We start from the raw sequence: 17,771 nt of genomic DNA, 5'->3' as shown, positions 1-17,771 counted from the left end.
TGTTCTGAAGTGAAGTCCATAAATAGTGCATGATGGAAATTAACCTCGGCGTTACTCCGCCTCTCGTATGTCTCCGGGGTGTCACCCCTGGATGTGCACCCCTGGTCTGATGAGGTTGCTTAGCAGTCTGGCCGGAGGTTGGTGGCGGGCTGCTCCGGGGAGGGGCGACTCATGGGAGCGGGGCAAACAGATCGCCCCCCCCTCTCGCTAAAGGTCAGAGCTGCTAGCGAAGCTTCTCAAATCCCACGACTGGCCTTCCGAGTCTACCCGGTGATGCTTTTGCGCCGAGGGCCTCGCGCTGCTGTTGAAACGAGGCGCTCTTAGAAGTCGGCGTCGCTAATGGCGGCGTGATTTAACTTTTGCACCTAAGATGGCTGTTGGTAGAAGGCTCTGATTTCAGTCTTTTGAGAAAAGACACATGCTGATGATTAGCAAAGTTGTCAAAGTTCTCCGAAGCGCAGAGCGAGCTTTTTGGTGGTGCTTTTCCAAAGCTGTGACTATTCTCATCTAACTTTTACGTCGCCAATGGCTGACAGGGGAGGAGGAGGAGCAGGAGGAGGAGGAGGGAGCGTATGTGTGTGTGTGGGGCATGGGGCTCTGAAAAGGCCCCCCAGCGTCAAAGCCTTAATAATCATGTGAGCAGCGCCGGACTTCATTACCCTCCTGTTCGACAGGCCGAGTGCCAGCCCGGATTGCTGGCTGGCTGTGGCAAGGTCAACGGCGGAGGAAAAACCAGTTACTGTGTTACTCTGGAGCGGAATGGAGAGAGGGGCGGCCATCTGTCAGCTCGGGCCTGCCATACCCGCAGAGCAAATGGACACGGGCGACCAGAGGAGAGGCCACAGACACCCATAGAGCCAAACCCAGTGAGCATAACGCCGAGGCGAGGCGAGGCGCGGGCTCAGCCAAAGAGACGGGCCTCGGTGGCACTAAAACACATATAGACACACAAAGCCAGACTATATCTGTGAGAAATTTGGCAGGCGCTTTTGTGTGTTTATGCTTGTTTGTTTTCAGTGTCAGCACACTACTGGGCCCTACTGTTTTAAGTCCAGATGGCAGACCATGTGATAATAATAAAAATCACAAAAAAAAAAAAAAAAAGTTGATAAAAAAAAGTTTTGCTTGGCTCGCCAATAGTAAACGTTTTGATCATGGCGTTGCTTTGTAAGAATTGGGAGCAAAGGTGGCTCAAACTTGAGTGACCAAACAAACATTTACTTCTAAATCTACTCGTACTGTTTCACCTTGTTGCCTGTTTGTGTGCACGCTGCTCTGCAAGGACCTTTATGATGTCCTCTGGCTAAAGTGAAGGAACCCTGTGGAATGTTCCAGAGCCCCGTAATAGGTTTCAGGTGCTGCAGGCCACTAGCCAGCCAGCCCCCAACCCCAACTCCCTGTGTGTCTCCTCTAAAGGACACGGCAAAACTATAAAATGATTTTCTGTCAACTGTTCACCTTTCATTGAAAGTTTAGCAAAAAAACAGTCTCAATGATTTACGCTGGCTTCTGTTGTCGGACTTGCCGGGACAGCGCCAGCGCTTTAAAAACAACGCCAGCTAGAAATAAATAAGAAGTGTGGTCGTGCTGGCGTTTCCATGGCAACCAACGAGCACCCAATTTCAGACGTCTGCAATATTGACACCTCTCGTTTCATATTAGCACTAGCATCAGCGCTAATCTTCCGAGATTTGTGTGGCGCTTGGATGAACTTTCCTAGCTTTGATAGTAACCATGTGTAGAATCGAGCTTTGAAGCAAAACGAAAAATTTCCCGACTGCTTGTATTAAAAGGTAGATAAAAAAATAAAAAAAAAATCAATGTCTTGAGCACTAATTGGTGAAGTTGGCGCAGAAACGCAGCTTGTATCCTCAACATTCGGCAACTCAGCACACTTAAAGTTGCTGCTTGTTTTCCTCTCGCACGCAACCCCCCCGGCCGGCTTAAGCATCCACATGCTCCGGAAAACAGGGAGATGGTCCTGGGCTATTCCCGCCCGCCTAGCCCCCCTCCTCAAATGAATGGAAATCACACAGGAAACTCCCTGGATGAAAGCCTTATTAGTTATTAAGCTTTAATGTGTAGCTGCGCTTGGATACAGTATTTACCGGAGCTGCTGAGGTGGAATTGTCAGGGAGGTGGCGATATAGACAGGAATTGGTGTACACCCTGGGCTTAATTAAGGAGATCTATTTCCATCTTGTTAGCAGGAGATAATGTGAGCGCTGCCATGCATCACAAGTTCTCATATTATACGCTACTTCCTGTTATATTAGATCTGTTGGCACTTCAAGGCTGGTGTGCCAAACTCTATCCAGGAGTGATGCCGTGAAAAGTGTCAAATGTGATCCATTGTTATTTCTTCTTCTCCTTTTTGACACTCCCTTGGAATGTGTGTCTGCAACTTTCATTTTAGACACGAGGTGTGTGAGATTGCTGGGTCTCCTCTATTGTATTAGCATTAGCAACACTGCTAAATTCATAATGGGCACAAATTTTAGTCGGCAAAATATGGACGGACGTGTCAAAGCTCGTTTTTCATTTTAAAAAGGGTGCACTGTTTGCTAATGCAAGAAAATCCTTTTCTTAAATAAGAAAATCCTGTAAAACTAAAACAAATTAATTCATAACGTTCTTAAAAATCAAGATGGTGCTATTTGTCACAGTAGTGATGGACTGGTCAAGACATTTCCTCCCTCAATGAATGTTTTGAAATGTCTTTCCGGCAAGAGAGTGAGTGTATTCCTCACGGCACGTTCCATTTCCAGTGTGAACATGAACGTGGCCTCTTTTTGTCTCTGCGCTTTTTGCCCCCCGCCACCCCCCCACCCCCCGCCGCCTAGAGACGCCAACCTTAAGCCACTCACTGGCTGATTAATCTTTAACATTCATAATTACTAATTAAGTTAGTAAGAGACTTTTAATGTAGTCTTCCTTGAGAGGACAACAGATCATTAGCTTCAATAATGAACGCTGATGAAACGCATAATGGCCTGTGATAGGTGAATAGTGACAGTATGAAATGAGGCACGTGTGTGTGTGTGTGTGTGTGTGCGTGCGTGCGTGGACACCCGAAAAGGTGGCAAAGTGCTCTTACAGATGCTGCATTAGGAAATTCATCTTAGGCCTCATTAAAACATATATAATCAAGACTGTTGTTCCATGAACATCTGCAGTGGTAACCGTGTCATGGCCACTTTTTAAATCCAAATATTATTTATTCATTCACCCCGGTTTTGGTCTCCCTAATGCCTTGGCTGTATCTCATTATCACATTATTGCATTAGTGTCGGCGCTATCATGGTGACTGTAAGTTGTTGCCCATTAAGAGTCATTTCATCTCTTCTTTTTTCTTTTTTTTTTTTTTAACGACGATGCTACTCTGGCACATTTTCGTGAGCCATCCCGCATCGGGGGAAGGTGCTTATGCTGTAATGATTATTATCATTAAGAAGATATTAATGCGCTTAGTGTTTGTGACCCAGCTGCTCATGGCGGCCCGGAGGGGAGGCAAAGGGTGGGTGGGCGGTGAGGTTGCCAAAAAACGGACAGCGCGCGTAGGCTGCCGCCCGCCCGCCTGTCCGGAGCTTTCAGGGTCGCGAAAGGTCGAGCCTACCAAGGACGTTGCTTTTACAGGGGCTCCATTGCGGCACATTAACAATGACGTGCTTGGTTAGCGAGGTGTGCTACGTTAGCTTAACTGGGGCGAAACAAACATGCTAACGTGGCAGCGGTATATAGCAAACGTATTATGAACTCAGCCAAACATTAGCTACACCTCCACAATTATTCTTTTATTAATTTAACAACATATTGTGTCTTGTTGTTGAAATTGAAATGATGAGAAGCATAACTTTGATTCTGAGGGTCCAGTGGGACGCTGAATGCGTTCATCCCCAGAACTTTTGTTTTTCCTCCCTGCATTTAAGCAGCCGTAGTACTTCATTGGCACGCTATCCTCCCGTGTCTTTGTTTCATTAGAATTTGTGAAAAACAAAAACCCAAGCTCACATTTAATCAAAACGAATCGGTATGCAAGACTCGCATAATCAATTGGAATCTCGATGCAGCCAATACGCAGCGTCCTGCGAACGGGCTTGGCGGAAAGTCAATGACAACACGCTTTCTGCACTTGTTTTCACCATGCGAACGTGGCCGTGAACATTCTTTTTTTGTTATCGTGATAAACGGGCTGGTGGTATGACGCGCCATATTGGAATGATCAGATTAACTATTGATGAGGGTTTGCTGCAGCCGTTCTACGGAATGCCGCTCGCTTCCTTCCGAGCACGTCGATGCGGAGGCGGCCCAACATACACACTCGTCGCACAATCCATCAGTCAGTGCCTTTCTTCTTCCTGTGTGACACACTCATCATGCCATACACACACGAGGTAGCGTAGCGGGGGCCGCGGGGGCGGCTCCCTCCATGGCTCCCGGGGCCCGGCTGCCAGTTGTTTGCCAGCGTCTCCATGTGGAATTCATTCAAATTAAAGCGGCGGAATGAGGCCCGGGTCCCAGAATGCCTGGTCCCTCTCCTTCATCAGCATTCCGCCGATGAGAGTAATTAAAGCAGAAATTAATTCTGCTGTAAGCAGAGGAGCCACAGAATAACTGATATTAGAGGCTGAATGATGAATGCTTGGCATCAAGGGAGGTCTCGCGGGGGAACGGAGAGAGGGGAAAATCACAAATCTTTCCCTCTATTTTGCCATCCTGTTCTTATTTATTTGCTGCTTGTATTCCACTTTCCAATCTTTGCGTTTGCCTGACTGAAGATATTGGCGCCTCCGTGCTCTAAGGCGATTTCACATTTTGGCCAAAATGCCCATTGTTAACCGATTGGATTCGAGAATGTGAGCCATACAGAAGAGGAGATATTAATCTAATCTCAAAAACTTCAAACGTGACTTTGAACATGATGCTCTTGTTTTGATTCGGGGTATTCATCACAATCACAATCAATTGATGATTCAAACACGAAAGCCTCCAGGTGATCCTTCTGGTTCCCTGATGCTTTTTTTTTTTGGAAAGGTACATCTTCGGTGAGAGAAGGCCAAACAAGTGAATGGCTTTCCTCCCTTCAATGGAATGGAATTCTTTTGGGTGTTATGGTAATTAGCGCCCATTCTGCCATCACGTGTCTGACTCGGATAGAGAAGTGAATGGTAATTTAATGACCTCTCCCCCCCCTCCCCCTCATATTTTGGCCTCTGGGTAAAAAGCCTGAGGAGGTGATAAACAATAGATAGATTTGTCTTGTTTGGATTTCACTTGCCTCTCCTAATGGCACGAGGGATCGGTCTCTATTTGGAAAATATTACACGCCCAGATCTGCAGGTAGCTGTGTTGCATTTTTAATTGCTTTTGTGCTAAAGAATATCTCAATAAGATGTTAATGAATGGAAGCACAGCCTGAGAGTTGCTGACTGTTATTAAGAATTTAGCAGGCTGCCTACCACTCGGCACAAAATGAATTATTAGGAGCCCTAAAGGGCGATGATGCTGAGGGGCTACTAAGCGGGGCCAACAGGAAGACAGCCGGGATGGCGGTAAGACCTACCGCAAACTCAGACCGTCATGATGAGACCAGGGAAGGTCTGCTGCTTCTTCCCCGTATGTAAAAATACCCAAGGATAGATGCGCTATCCATGGCTTTGTGGAACGAATCAATCAGAGAGTTGAATCATTCTGAATCATTCTCAAAATGACACTTTGTGTGTTTGCTTGACCTTAGATGGAAACCACGCTTGTCTTATGACGCAGTCCTGTCCAATATTCCAATCCAAGTCCCTAAAGAGGACTTAGAGGAAGTCTAGGAGGAACCAAATGCGAGTGAAATCGATGACGTTCCTCTCTCCACTGTCTCGGCCCTGGCTGAATTACTGAAACAAGATGCTGCACTTAGATGAGTCTTTGGAGAGGCAGATGGAAGTAGGGGGGAGAGAGAGAGAGCGAGAGAGAAACACTTTTCGGGACATGGGTGCCATTTAGACCAAGACCATCTTCTTACCCAAAAAGCCACTAAAAGCCGCCAATGATCCTTTTCCCGTCCCTGGCTGGGTAGCGGTTAGCATCCCGCGGTCCAGTCGAGACAGAACAGACGTTCTGCTTTTCAGGTCACGGCAAAAATGGCCAAGAAAGATGGCAAAGAATGATTTTTTTTTTCTTATCTGTTCACGGAATCCTGGGGCATGTCGCGACTGCGCCGATGTCAAACGGGCGTCGTTTAACATCCGCGCCAGGTTTTCTCCTCTGAACTACCAAGATGAAAATGAATCCGGCTCGTTTGGTAGACAGAACAGGGTGCTTAAGGGACCCAATCCCTGTAAGTGCCATTAAGTGGAAATTGCCGTTCACATATTCCAGTGGTTTGATTAATTACACTCTCTCATGTGCTTTCATAAAGGCCCAATGAAATATGGGGAGCAAATTGCATTGTGTTCCTGTAGCGTGTTACGTAAAAGCAGTTTAATTATTGACACATGTTTTGCCACCTGGCAGGGGAGAGAGACGAGAGTCGGACATGAACGGGCAGAGCCAGACGTTTTGTATTTGTGCTGACCTCCCTTCAGCTCCTCCCCCAATCAAAGAGTAACGCTGGATTGTAAGCATTTTACCGTTGCCACTGAATACAAGCGGTCACGTTTGAAAAATATGTGAAGGAGATATTTTGCCAAGGCAACAGGCGCTCTCCAGGGGATGGAAAGATCCCCGCCGGCTTTGCGTGATATCTGAACACGACTCCTTTTTGATCAGAGTGCGGGCTTAGACGCCGCTTACTTACTGATTCGCGGCGACTTTGAACTCGAGGAAGACAACAAGCTAATGTCTTCACTCCGTGGCTCCTTTCTGATGCATTTTAGTCTGAGAACAGCGCCCTCTAAGGCTTAAAGAGGCAAAGCAGCTGTGAGATTCTGATTTGAGTCAGAAAGATTCATTTGAAGTCAGTAGCGCTTGTAAATTATAGGTCGTTATTTGGTTGCCATTTTTCTGGAGTTGCGCCCTCCGCAGTTACAGAAACTAAGTGAGAGGAATGCAGTTGCTCAACTGTTTGTGTGATCCTTCAGTTTCTCTGACGTGCCAGGAGGACACCGAGATGCAGCTTGTCGTCTCTTTCAGCCAGCACGAGTTCAGCATGAACCAGACGAGATTTAACACACATGTTGTAATTTCTTGGTCCATTACTTTGCTTTTATGGGGTTTTTTTTTCCCCCCTCCACGAGCTGGGCCCTACAGTGTCATGGAGGTTAACCTCCAGAAGCTGTTTTGCCTTTTAGGTTTGTCTGTCTCTGAAACTAAACGGCAGGATGCATCTTATGCTTTGATTGAGGTAGCATTATTCGGCACCAGCTCAAAAATTAATTCCATGCTGCAATTACACCCCCCCCCCCCCCCCCCCCCCCCCCCAAGCAAACACAGCGCCCTCTACTGTTGCGGCAAGCAAATAACATTGCTACATGCCATCTGTCGTCAGGAGCAGTATTTAGACCCAACTCAATTGTGCATTCTGCAGTGGATGGAGGTATTAGCTCTTAAAATCCTCCTACTGTCATCTGATCCCTTCGCCATCCCAGAGCTGGATGAGAACAGCAGGCTTCTGGTACTTAGTCCCAAGCTGTTCCTGTTTGCCCAAAACGACCGGCCTTGTGCACACTAACCCGATCTAGTTGACTGGGCTGCGTAAGTTAGCTCGGCAGTCCTCGTCTCCTTCGCCAGCCCCCCCCCCCCCCCCCCTTTAAAACGCTCTTGGACCCGGGCTCAGGCTGCACCTTTTGAGTTCCATCGGGACCACGAGGGCCAGATGGAGGAATTTGATTAACCGGCAGTGGAGGACCAAATGTTCAATTGGATACAGAACCGGGAGCGGGAGATGAGGAAGGGTAGAGGGAGGAATCTAAAATGGCCGGTCATGTGCGCCGGCCAACACTTTCCAAAGGGGAGCCCAAACAGACACGGAGGTGTAGTAATGCACAAGCTCTTTTCCAAGTACCAGCTGGGCCTTTTAGGAGCCGCTATCCCCACAGCAGACACTCGGCAGCCTCCGAGCAGCTTGACTTTACCATATGTGGAACTTTTTTATGCTCCACCTGGTTTCCCCGGGGGAGCTGTGCCGCTGGGATGCCGCAGGCAGGTGAATTGCTCTTAATGCAAGGCACTGAATCACTGGGCCAACAACACGGGGGAGGGAGGGAGGGAGGCTGCCTGCCCGCCTGCCTGCCTGGGGAGGCAAAATGGATCTGCGGAATGACTGGCATGGACCGCCGCGACCTTGGAGCCGCTGCCCTGCCCGGCGTGGAGCGGAAAACGTGGACGTGTCATTGCGCCTCTGCTAATAATACACGTACTTTGGCAGCGGCCATTCATTTCTTCCATAGCGATTTCACCGCGCCTGCAGATTACACATTATTTGAATAGGTAATGGGGCGTGACTTTATTATAATTAGCGTTATACAGCCGTCGAGCTAGTGATTTGAAATGAATTTGAAAATAGAAGTAGTTCGCTTCCGGGCTTCAGAGCATATTACCGCCATTGTTGGTGTTCTTTGGATTATCGCTCTCCGTTTCTAGCCAGGGTGTCCAAATATCTTCATCTTTGGCCGACCGCAGAACATTTGGACAGAGATGCGTTTGGCTCATTTATGTGGTCAGCTGCAAAAGCTTCAAAGTGTTGATTTTGGTGCAGCGTTCTTTCTCGCTCCATTGCAGGAGATGCTGATGTTCCATCTCTTGTCAGTTCCTGATACTTAGACAGAAGAAGAAGAAATGCGTTGTTGATGGTTGGTGATGCCAGTAACAGATAAAAAGACACTGTCAGTAAAAATTTTAGCAAAGTCAAAACTACCAACTGAAAGACATGACGACATTCTCGAAGCTTTCATTTGTTTGTAAATGCCAGATGATCCGAACAGGCAGGTAAACTGCCCACCATTGTGGAGGTCATTCTTTTGCATCGTTGAGTCCGTGGCACAGAACCAGAGGTCAGGGGTCATCACAGGGGTGGGGGGGCGTCACGGTCAAAAGGTTTATCACTCTCCGAGGGGTCTTGGAGCCATCACTCAGGCCCTGCGCTACTGTCCGGTTCGCCCCCCCACCCCCTTTAATCCTTCCAAATGGCTCAGGCCGAGCATCTGACAGCAGCAAGAGAAACAAACTGTGGGGCGTGGAGCTCTAAGCCATCAGCTGGAGATTTCACTTTGAAAAGATTTCCTTTCACTGGCTGCCCTTTTCCAGCGTTTGCGCCAGCGTTTGCGAAGGCGTCCGGACACCCGGGGCAGCTGCCCCCCTGACCCCGCCAGCGGTGGCTGCTTTATGTTGTTTGGGAAGGATGAGGAAGCTTTTTGACAGGTCAGGCGGGCAGGCGGAAGGACCTAGGCGAGCGAGGTCTTGGGCAAAGTCAGCCAGAGGAGCCAAAATTTCCCACATGGATTTAGCCCCAACTAATGTTGCATTTCCACTCATCTGAGGCCTGTCGTCTTCATGGAGACATGTGGAAAATGGTCCTTTTTGGCCCGGGGAAAATAGAGGCCATTCATGCAAAGTGGATTTCATCGAGCAGGCAGAAATGGCCTGATTTGCGTGTTTGTACAGCTGTGCCCGCCCATGAAATGACAACGATCCTTTGGCTACACCCGCCGCACCTCCCGTTGACTTTACCTTTGGACGACTCGCAATTTGACCTAACATTTCAAGGCCTTAAAAAAAAATCAAATAAACAAGAATCCACACCTTAAATACAAAACGACGACATTGAATTCTAGTAATTCCCAAAAGACAAGGACTGCCATAAATATACTGATTTTTAGAGGTTCCATATAATTCCATTGTTTCTTATTGTGGTTTGTCCATAACAAAAAATATGCTAAATTCTTCAATCTGCCAACTTAAAATGGATGTGTTGAGAAAATGTTCTAGCCATGATAGCTCCTTTTGGTCACTGGAAAGCCCATCCCTCAGGATGAAGTACCAACTGTCACTTTGTAGTATCAAGTGTGAAAGACCCGAGGGGGAGGGGGGAGGGGGGGTGGACCTGCTTCGTAGGGAGCCTGTCAACTGATCCAGCAGCAAGGTGACGCTGGCGCCCTCCACCGGGACCGCATTACTTTAGACTTCTCCTTGTTTTATTTTTCTGGGTAGGGCAGCGTTGCGTGCATGCCTGTCGGACCGAGCGCGCGTGTAAAGGGGGGGGGGGGGGGGGGGGGGGGGGGGGCACGTCGAGCGGTATAATTGAGAGCACGGAGGGAGTTTCTGCACTCTATCTTATGATTTGAAGGTGAAGACAAGCGCCCTCGGGGGCCCCCTGTCAGGGCTTTTGGGCGCGCTCGGCGCAGACTTCAATAAAAACACACAAAAAGAATTCCCCCACAAGGGCGCCTGGCTGAATTGCTGACGCCGATGTAAAAGATTCGACTTTTCTGTGAATCATTTAGTACGCCGCCTCCCGCCGTATAACGTGACAATGAAAGAGAAGCTCCCCAGCCCGTCCCGGCCGCCCTCTGTGAAGGAACATTTTCAGACACGTGGCGCCACGTGGTTCAAGTTGAATCAAATTGGAGATCAGGAGCAAATTCGGATCCAAATTGAAGTACAGATTTTCTTTTCATCCTGATTATCATTTGTGAATTTGTCAGAGCGCTCTGATTCGACATCCCTGCGTGAACGATTGAAACTTGTTAGCGCCCGACATATAAATGGATACACTGTAAGCACACAATCCAAATAGTGATTAAATTGAGAGCTGCAGTGTAAATCCAGCTCGCTCCTTGTTTTGCACGTCACCTTCCACCTCTCACTTTGCTTTCTCCCACCTCCACATGCTTGCTATAAAAATGTCAGCTATCAACTGATTTGTGTGTGTGTTTGTGCTGGGACGAAGATGCGGCGGAAGCATCACACTGGTGCATCAGCATCAGATATTTCTGTGAAACTAACAGAAATATTTGAAGGTGTTGTCACGCGCTCACAGGTTCCAGCTGTTTGTGTGTGCGGCGCCGGTGGGACACCGCGCCTTCTCCCCGCTCGCTCCCATCACCTCCTTGCACTCCGATTGTTGTTTTTTTTTTCAAACTTATTTCTCTGCTCAGTTTGTTACTTTTGTTACACTTAAGCATCTCAGGGTGGCTGTTTTCTGCGTTTTTTTTTTTTTTTTTGACAGAGGAGCTCTGCGTTGTGGTTAAAATTAGAGGAGCGTTCTGTCATCTCCTTGAAGCGTCGGGGAGTCTGTCAGTCAGCGCCGCCGTGCGTTTTAATCATCTCCGTCCCAGTTGGTGAGGCGCTGACGGTTGGAGCGAGGGTTCCCTCCCCTGGACAATAGCGGCGCGCTCCGCTCGCGTCGGCTCTGATGTGAGACGCAGCAGCCACCGGTTAAAGAAAAAACGCGAGACGCGACTTAATCCTGCGAGCGCAATTGGGGAATGGTGAATTTTCAACATGCATCACACGCGCGTTTGAAGGCGTTTTTTTTTTTTTTTTTCTTGTTTTTTTTTTTTTGTATTTTTTTTGTGATCTTTCGATACACTTGACAAGCGCGAGGAGATTGGCAACAAAATAGCAAGAATTTGTCACTTTTGTAAGAGAACAGAGCGGATACAAATCATCAAAACAGGCGACATCTTAGAGGCTTAATGACTGAGGTCTCCCCCCTTGCGAGCTGTAATAATAGTGCGTTGTAATTCCAAACCCCTTTTTAATGATACTCAAAGGGATAGAATAGACGTTTCTGTGTAGAGCAAAGTAGGTTATGTTTTCAATAATCTGGTGACGCCGGCATAGATATCACCGTAGCCAAGTCGGGCTGGAGTTTTCTTGAACCCTGAATGCACGCCGAGCCTCGCCGAGCACCTCCCCCCCTCTCCCTGCAGACCTCTCCAGAGATACTGCCTCTCATTTTCTGAGAGCTTCACCTGACAGTCTTAATGGACAAGTATTCTCTCCAGGAGAGCTCTTGCTGGAAATACCACCATGGGCCAGTCTGGCCTAAGTACTCCTTCCTGCTCACCTCACCTAAGATGGTGTTTATGGCAGGGAAATTAAATGGCCGTGAACACAAAAGGAGGAGGAAGGGAAGGGGCTTTTTTTTTTTCTTGAGATTTTAATCAAAATAGTATTTACTGCACGGTGTTTTGTTTTTGATGACCTTTTTTCACCACAGTGACAGTCAAATGGGGCGTGTACGTATTTTCTTGTGTACTGTTAAGTGGTGTCCAAAGTGAAGCTCGGGGGCCATTTGCCGTTTTTGTTAACCTCCATATAGGAAGGCTGAACTGGGATTGTCCCCCACATCTAGAAAATAGAGATGCAAATCTTTCATCTTCTGCGCTGCGTTTGACATTATGCCGTATTCCGATTGTGGCCTCGTGGCTAAACAAAATGGCAGAAGATTGTGCTTTATTTTGTGAAGTCATAGTATTATCCCTCTAATTGTCTTTGGAGATTGTACATTATTATAATTTGTTGTCTCTGTTCACAAGAGCAACCACGTTGCCTAATTGAGCTTTAAGCAGAAAGAAATTGTTGCTACCAGTCCCCAAGTAATTAGTGCGGCTGCCCGCTTTTGTCCACCTAGCCGTTGCAGTCTGCATTAAAAAAATAAAAAAAACACTTGAACTATCTCCACCTTAAACCCACAGTGGATTTTAGTGCAATGAAATATATGTGATGTATCTGGCGAGCTTTTTGGTGTTGTTATTGCAAAGTTAACTTGTATCTTACAAATTAGCACAGTAAATGCTCAAAAGACTTGAGCAAAAAAAGAAAAAGGTGTCTTTTCTGCCATTTCCCAATTGTGGGAGTACTCTGGAGTACACGTTTCACGCAGTAATACCGTCAGCTAATGGCTAACACATGCAAAGAATAACTCCACGTACGAGGTTGCGATTCGCCAGAAGCGTTTTTGCGAATTCTTGATTGTGCCTTTTCTTCCCAGCGTGCGCCGTACACGGATATTGCAGCTCGCAGCCAGCGTGAACGTCCGCCATATGCAAGGTAGCGCGAGAAAGAGAGGGCCGCCTCTTTGCCACGCGAGTACCCGCTGTGTATTCAGAGCTCGCGGCACCAGCAGGGTGCGCCATTCCAATTTAGCCATCAGCCGCGGAAGTAGGGGGTAACCACGCGGGGGCTTCACGGGCGAAGCGCGAGATTACAAGTCAGGAGACTCCCGCGTGGAGGTGATGAGGACTCGGAGACCGCGGGGGCCTTGTGTGGGGAGTTTGGACTGTCGGGGGAGGGTAGACGGGGTCCGCTCCTCCCTAAAATCCACGGGCTCTCTGTTTTGAAGGAGAGAGCTGCCAAGCTGCACATCTGTTTGACACCAGACTCCGTGCTATGGCAGTCAGGGGCTGTCTGTCCTCCCTCTGTTTCGCTCGGAAAGAAAATCAGCGTGAATCAGCTTGAGTTGCCTGAAAAGGAGCGTGTTTGGATCCCGCAAAGCTTTATTTGTACGGCGATATGCTTTGTATCATTCAAGGTGTACAATGTTGCTCGGAATGAACTGCGGCTGTTTGATGATCGTTTGAAGGAGACCCATACAGTAGTGGAGATCGAAGCAGTATTTCTGTAAGATGCCACACTACTCAAGCATGTTATTTATTGTCAAGCGGAACGTTTTGAGGTGGGCCTCACCAGAATGCGGCATTAGCGATGGCATTGTAAAACGGTCTCGGCGCTTCCCTCAGACCCTGAGCTTGAGCGTCGGCCAAATCCATTGCGGCTCCTCCAGAGGCCTCCCAAGCCTGTCGGGGAGAAGGGACATTCCGTGCGGCATAAGTCATCCTCTCCACCCTGCCATGAGTTAATTATATGCAGGTGTTTGCCGTTTTTTTTTTATTTTTTTGCCGCCGATCCGATGAAATTGTGACGGTACAGACAGAAGGAGAAAAGAAGGAAATGGAGCACTGGGGAGGAAGTGGCTGAATGTGCTGCGTGAAGCAAATGATTGCCCCCGTGTAGATTCATCAGTTCTCCCGGCTGGATTAAGGAAGGGCCTTTCTAATGAAGTTCGCCCCGTCAAAATGAAGGGACTAATTCTGATTTAGCTGAGGTAATGAACTTCTCCCTCTTCGAGAGAGAGGGGCCGCGGCGTGGGGCGACGAGAGAGCGCCGCCTCGGCGCTGGGTGGGATCGGAGGGGAGGGCGGCGGCGCTCAGACAAGACAAGGAGAGAAACATGGTGTGAGGAAGCAAGGTAGAGAAGAAAAAAAAAATTATGCAAAACGCCTGTCTGGTATTTGCTGAGGTGTATTAAATTTCCAGTGCGGGCGCCTGTGTTATATAAAATTATGCAAATGTGTGGCGGCCCGCTGCGAATGGCAGCTTGCTGGTCCTGAGCATGCGTGGCTGGCCGCTACATGGAGCGCACTCAGTGGGACTCAGCTTTTCTATTAAGGAAAACCTCTAGACACCTGATGATGAATACTCTGCCGCCAAATGTTCCCTTCTTTTTTTCAGGCCAAAAATATGAGCGCTTTCCTAAATGACTTTGGAGATCCCGGAGTGGCGAGAGGGGGAAGGTGGTGATGGGGGTGGGAGTGGGGGGGGTCCCTCTGCAGCAGGCTAGGGGAGTCAATTAAGGCAAGCACTGATAATTATAAGCCGGCAGAACGGTGGGGCTGGCTAATTGTACAGAGTTGCATGCGGCGAGCCCATCCAAGGGGCCTTGTGTGCAACGCTCCCCCTTCCCTCATCCTTTGTGCGGACCGACCACAGAGCCAGTGGAGCTGCATACCTCAGCCTGACAATGCTGCATTGAAGAGGCTCGTGAGAGGAGGAGAAAAAAAAAAGAAAAAAAAGACAGGCATGAGCCAGTAATTAACTTTTTACATTGAGAGACTCGCTTCGACTCACACCTCAATCTGAATAGTTTCTTTGGGTTTTTTCTTGCTTGCTTTGAGGATGCTAATAATGCGCTAGACCCGAGTTGGATTCAGGCTTGAGGGTGTTTACAAATTGTATCAAACGTGGGATGCCACCGTGGTGTGGCCAGTTTGAAACGAAGTAACCTCTGCGTGTTTGAGGGCTTCAACGGGATTCCAATTCAGCATGTTGTCGATCACCAGACCTACAATGTGGAAATGCATCCATTCAGTTGGTTCGAAAGGAGGACGCCGTTTTGCATTTTGTCAAACGTCAAAAAGCTGTTCCAGCGGTCTCAAACCTTTTGTCACATCCATTCAGGCGTTACGCGTGTTTTTGTCGACAGCGGAGAAGTGTCATCTTTGGCTCGGTGGCGGAAACGCTGCGGGCCGGCGAACGCGGGCTGATCTTAGCAGGAGCTCCGCTCTGCTCTGATTAGCACCTCCGCCGCCGCCGCCGCGCATCAGAGCTGACATTCTCCTAGAGACGTGTTACCCCAGAATTCTTTGCTCTCACTGTGTGAGGGTGTCTCCACCCCTGGCGTGTCAACCCCCCCCCCTCCCTCCTCCACACCCCGGAGAACACGGCATCAAGCATGCAATGAACCCGGGGCCCTGACATGAGGGCTTTGGTAGTTGGCTTCGCTTCCACTTTTCCTTCGCACGCACTAAAGATTTCTTTTACATGCCCACTTTCCCACCGGCAAAACGCAGCAGAGCTTCCACTTTAGCTTTTTTCAGTCGCTTTGATTTTCTTTTCTATTTGTCTGATACATTCATTCACTGATCGAACGATGGGAGGGGAGGGCTTCAAGGTACCTCGATTTAATCTCCTCCTTTCATTGCCGTATTTCGCACATGCTTTCTCGAAGCGTGCAGGCAGGAAATACATATCAGCCGCGTTCCCCGCCGGCACCGGTTCTCCAATCAGCTTTGGTCCGGAGGGGGTTGCATCCCTTGGCGCCGCCACCCACCATCTTTCCTTTCTCCCTTCTGCCCCCACCTTAATGGGCTCGCTTCTACTTCAGAAATGAGTTTGTTTCTACGAGCGGTGTTTCTACCTCAGGAGAGCGCATCGCACGGAGGTGGAGTCAATTTGTATTCACCCATAATTCCCTGGGCCTTAATCACTCTGATTTTCCCCCCATTATCTGTTAATGGATAGTTCCCGCCGAGAGAAGAGAGAAGTAAACCCACCTACTGTTTACAGGCCTGGAGCTCCCATCCAATTCCGTGGAGGCTGGCGCAGACTGCAGAAAATCGGGCAAAACTCAAATCTTATTCACGGAGAACTCTTATATCAGACGGGGAAATTACGAGACAGATGGTAGGCCGGAAAGTAAACGAGCTAAAGGTGAAATTGCTCATAAACAGGATGGCGGGGAAAGGTTTGCTCTTTGAAACGCTGCACGCGAATCTCATTGACCTGTTTTGTTCGATTAGACCTCTTTTAATTTCTAGGGTGCCCTCAAAACAACCCACTGCTGCCTACTAAATATTCCCAATTTTCTCCCTCCCTTGTTTACTCATTACTTTGGGCAAAAGAGTGCCTTGATTGATGTCCTTAATATCATTTGGGGGAGCTGCATCGGCCGCACAAGCTTCGGAGAACAACACGGCGGCCATTAGCATAAATCCATCTTGACTCCCAACAAATGCTTCTAGTCATTCTGAAAAGAAAACACTCAACGGATGCGGCACAAACTGTTTGGAAGGAGGCTGCAACTGGGGGGCGGTATTTGATCATGTTTGCGTGGATTTGAAAGAACAAATGCAACCGTGACGGCTCAAGTTCATCGTTGTCGCACTTTGATTTGGATTAGGCTGTTTTAGTTAGCGTCATTGTTGTGCTTTTAGCATTTTGGTCAGGTTTTAAGGATTTTGCTTTTGGTTCTTCAGGTTGAGTTTTTGTCCCGGTTTTAAGGTTAGAATCTGGGTTATTGTTTAATGTGTTGGCTTGTTAACAATTCTACATGAGCATTCCCAAACTCAACGTAACCGAATGAGCTCAGTCGAGCATCGCTGGCCTGATGATGTTGGAAGCATATGAGAGTCTTTCATTAATTGCGCTGCCTGTACTTAATTATTAACTGGAACATCTTCAGTTACTTTCGTCTTCTTTACTGGCTGTCAGTTGATCCGCTCCCAAGCAAAATGAAGACGAGCGGTTTGAAGGCTTCCAGAATTGACCAGGCAGCAACTCCTGTCCTCTTACATAAAGGATTTACTAAAGCATGCCAGTCCGAGAGCGGCGAGCGCCGGCTCCCCAAACAACCTTCAACGCCGCATGAACTTCAGCCAGGATGGAAAAAAGAAATAAAGACGGTTCCCTTCTGGCTCTTCTCCCACTTGTGGTGCCTCCACATGGGAGGGATATTAGCCGTTTGTGTTTTAAGGAGCTGTGAAATACATAAAGCATCAGCCCCGGGAAGGCGAAGCCCTGTGGATATGCAGATGGGCTTACTCTTCTGGTGTCACAGACGCTTAGAGGCCCGGGAGAAGTCGGCATCTGAAGGATTTCGCGAGCAGTGCACGCGGGGACACGGCCATGGATGCTGACTGCCCCAGATATCTCACGAGAGAGGAACAGGAAGTGACTTCAGCCCAATCAGAGAGAAGATGTGGTTAATCTGGTTAGCTTGCTCCTCCGACTGTCGCTCAGACTCAGTGCACGGGTATTCCAAACACATTTACCGGTTGTCGTGTTTCATTTCGCCGGAAAAAAAACAACAACAACCGCCTCGGTGGAAATTTCTGATGCTTCCTAAACAGCCGTCCATCCATTTTGTACGCCGCTTATCCCATTGAGGCTTGCAGGAAGCAGATGATTTCTAACATTCTTTGGTTGCGATAAAAAGACAGCACCCAACTGTTTATTTATTTTAAAAAATTGACCTACAAATGGAACTGATACTTAGTCCAC

The 17,771-nt window shown here is 48.2% G+C and overlaps 1 protein-coding gene across 5 annotated transcripts in view; it reads left to right on the top strand.

Moving 5' to 3' along the window:
• znf521 (zinc finger protein 521) overlaps positions 1–17,771 on the top strand; it is a 74,111-nt gene that overhangs the window by 39,838 nt on the left and 16,502 nt on the right. For 3 of the 5 annotated variants that reach the window (XM_049748450.2, XM_049748446.2, XM_049748445.2), the window contains one exon: positions 675–866. The exons of the other annotated variants lie outside the window; for them this stretch is intronic. In XM_049748450.2, the coding sequence (XP_049604407.1) occupies positions 675–866 (192 nt within the window). The remainder of the gene's footprint in view (positions 1–674; positions 867–17,771) is intronic. 5 annotated transcript variants of the gene reach the window in all.

The sequence above is a fragment of the Syngnathus scovelli genome, chromosome 17 (assembly GCF_024217435.2).
Source record: "Syngnathus scovelli strain Florida chromosome 17, RoL_Ssco_1.2, whole genome shotgun sequence".
NCBI lineage: Eukaryota > Metazoa > Chordata > Actinopteri > Syngnathiformes > Syngnathidae > Syngnathus > Syngnathus scovelli.
The sequence above is the reverse complement of the archived record's forward strand: the minus strand, read 5'-3'. Positions and strand labels throughout refer to the sequence as shown.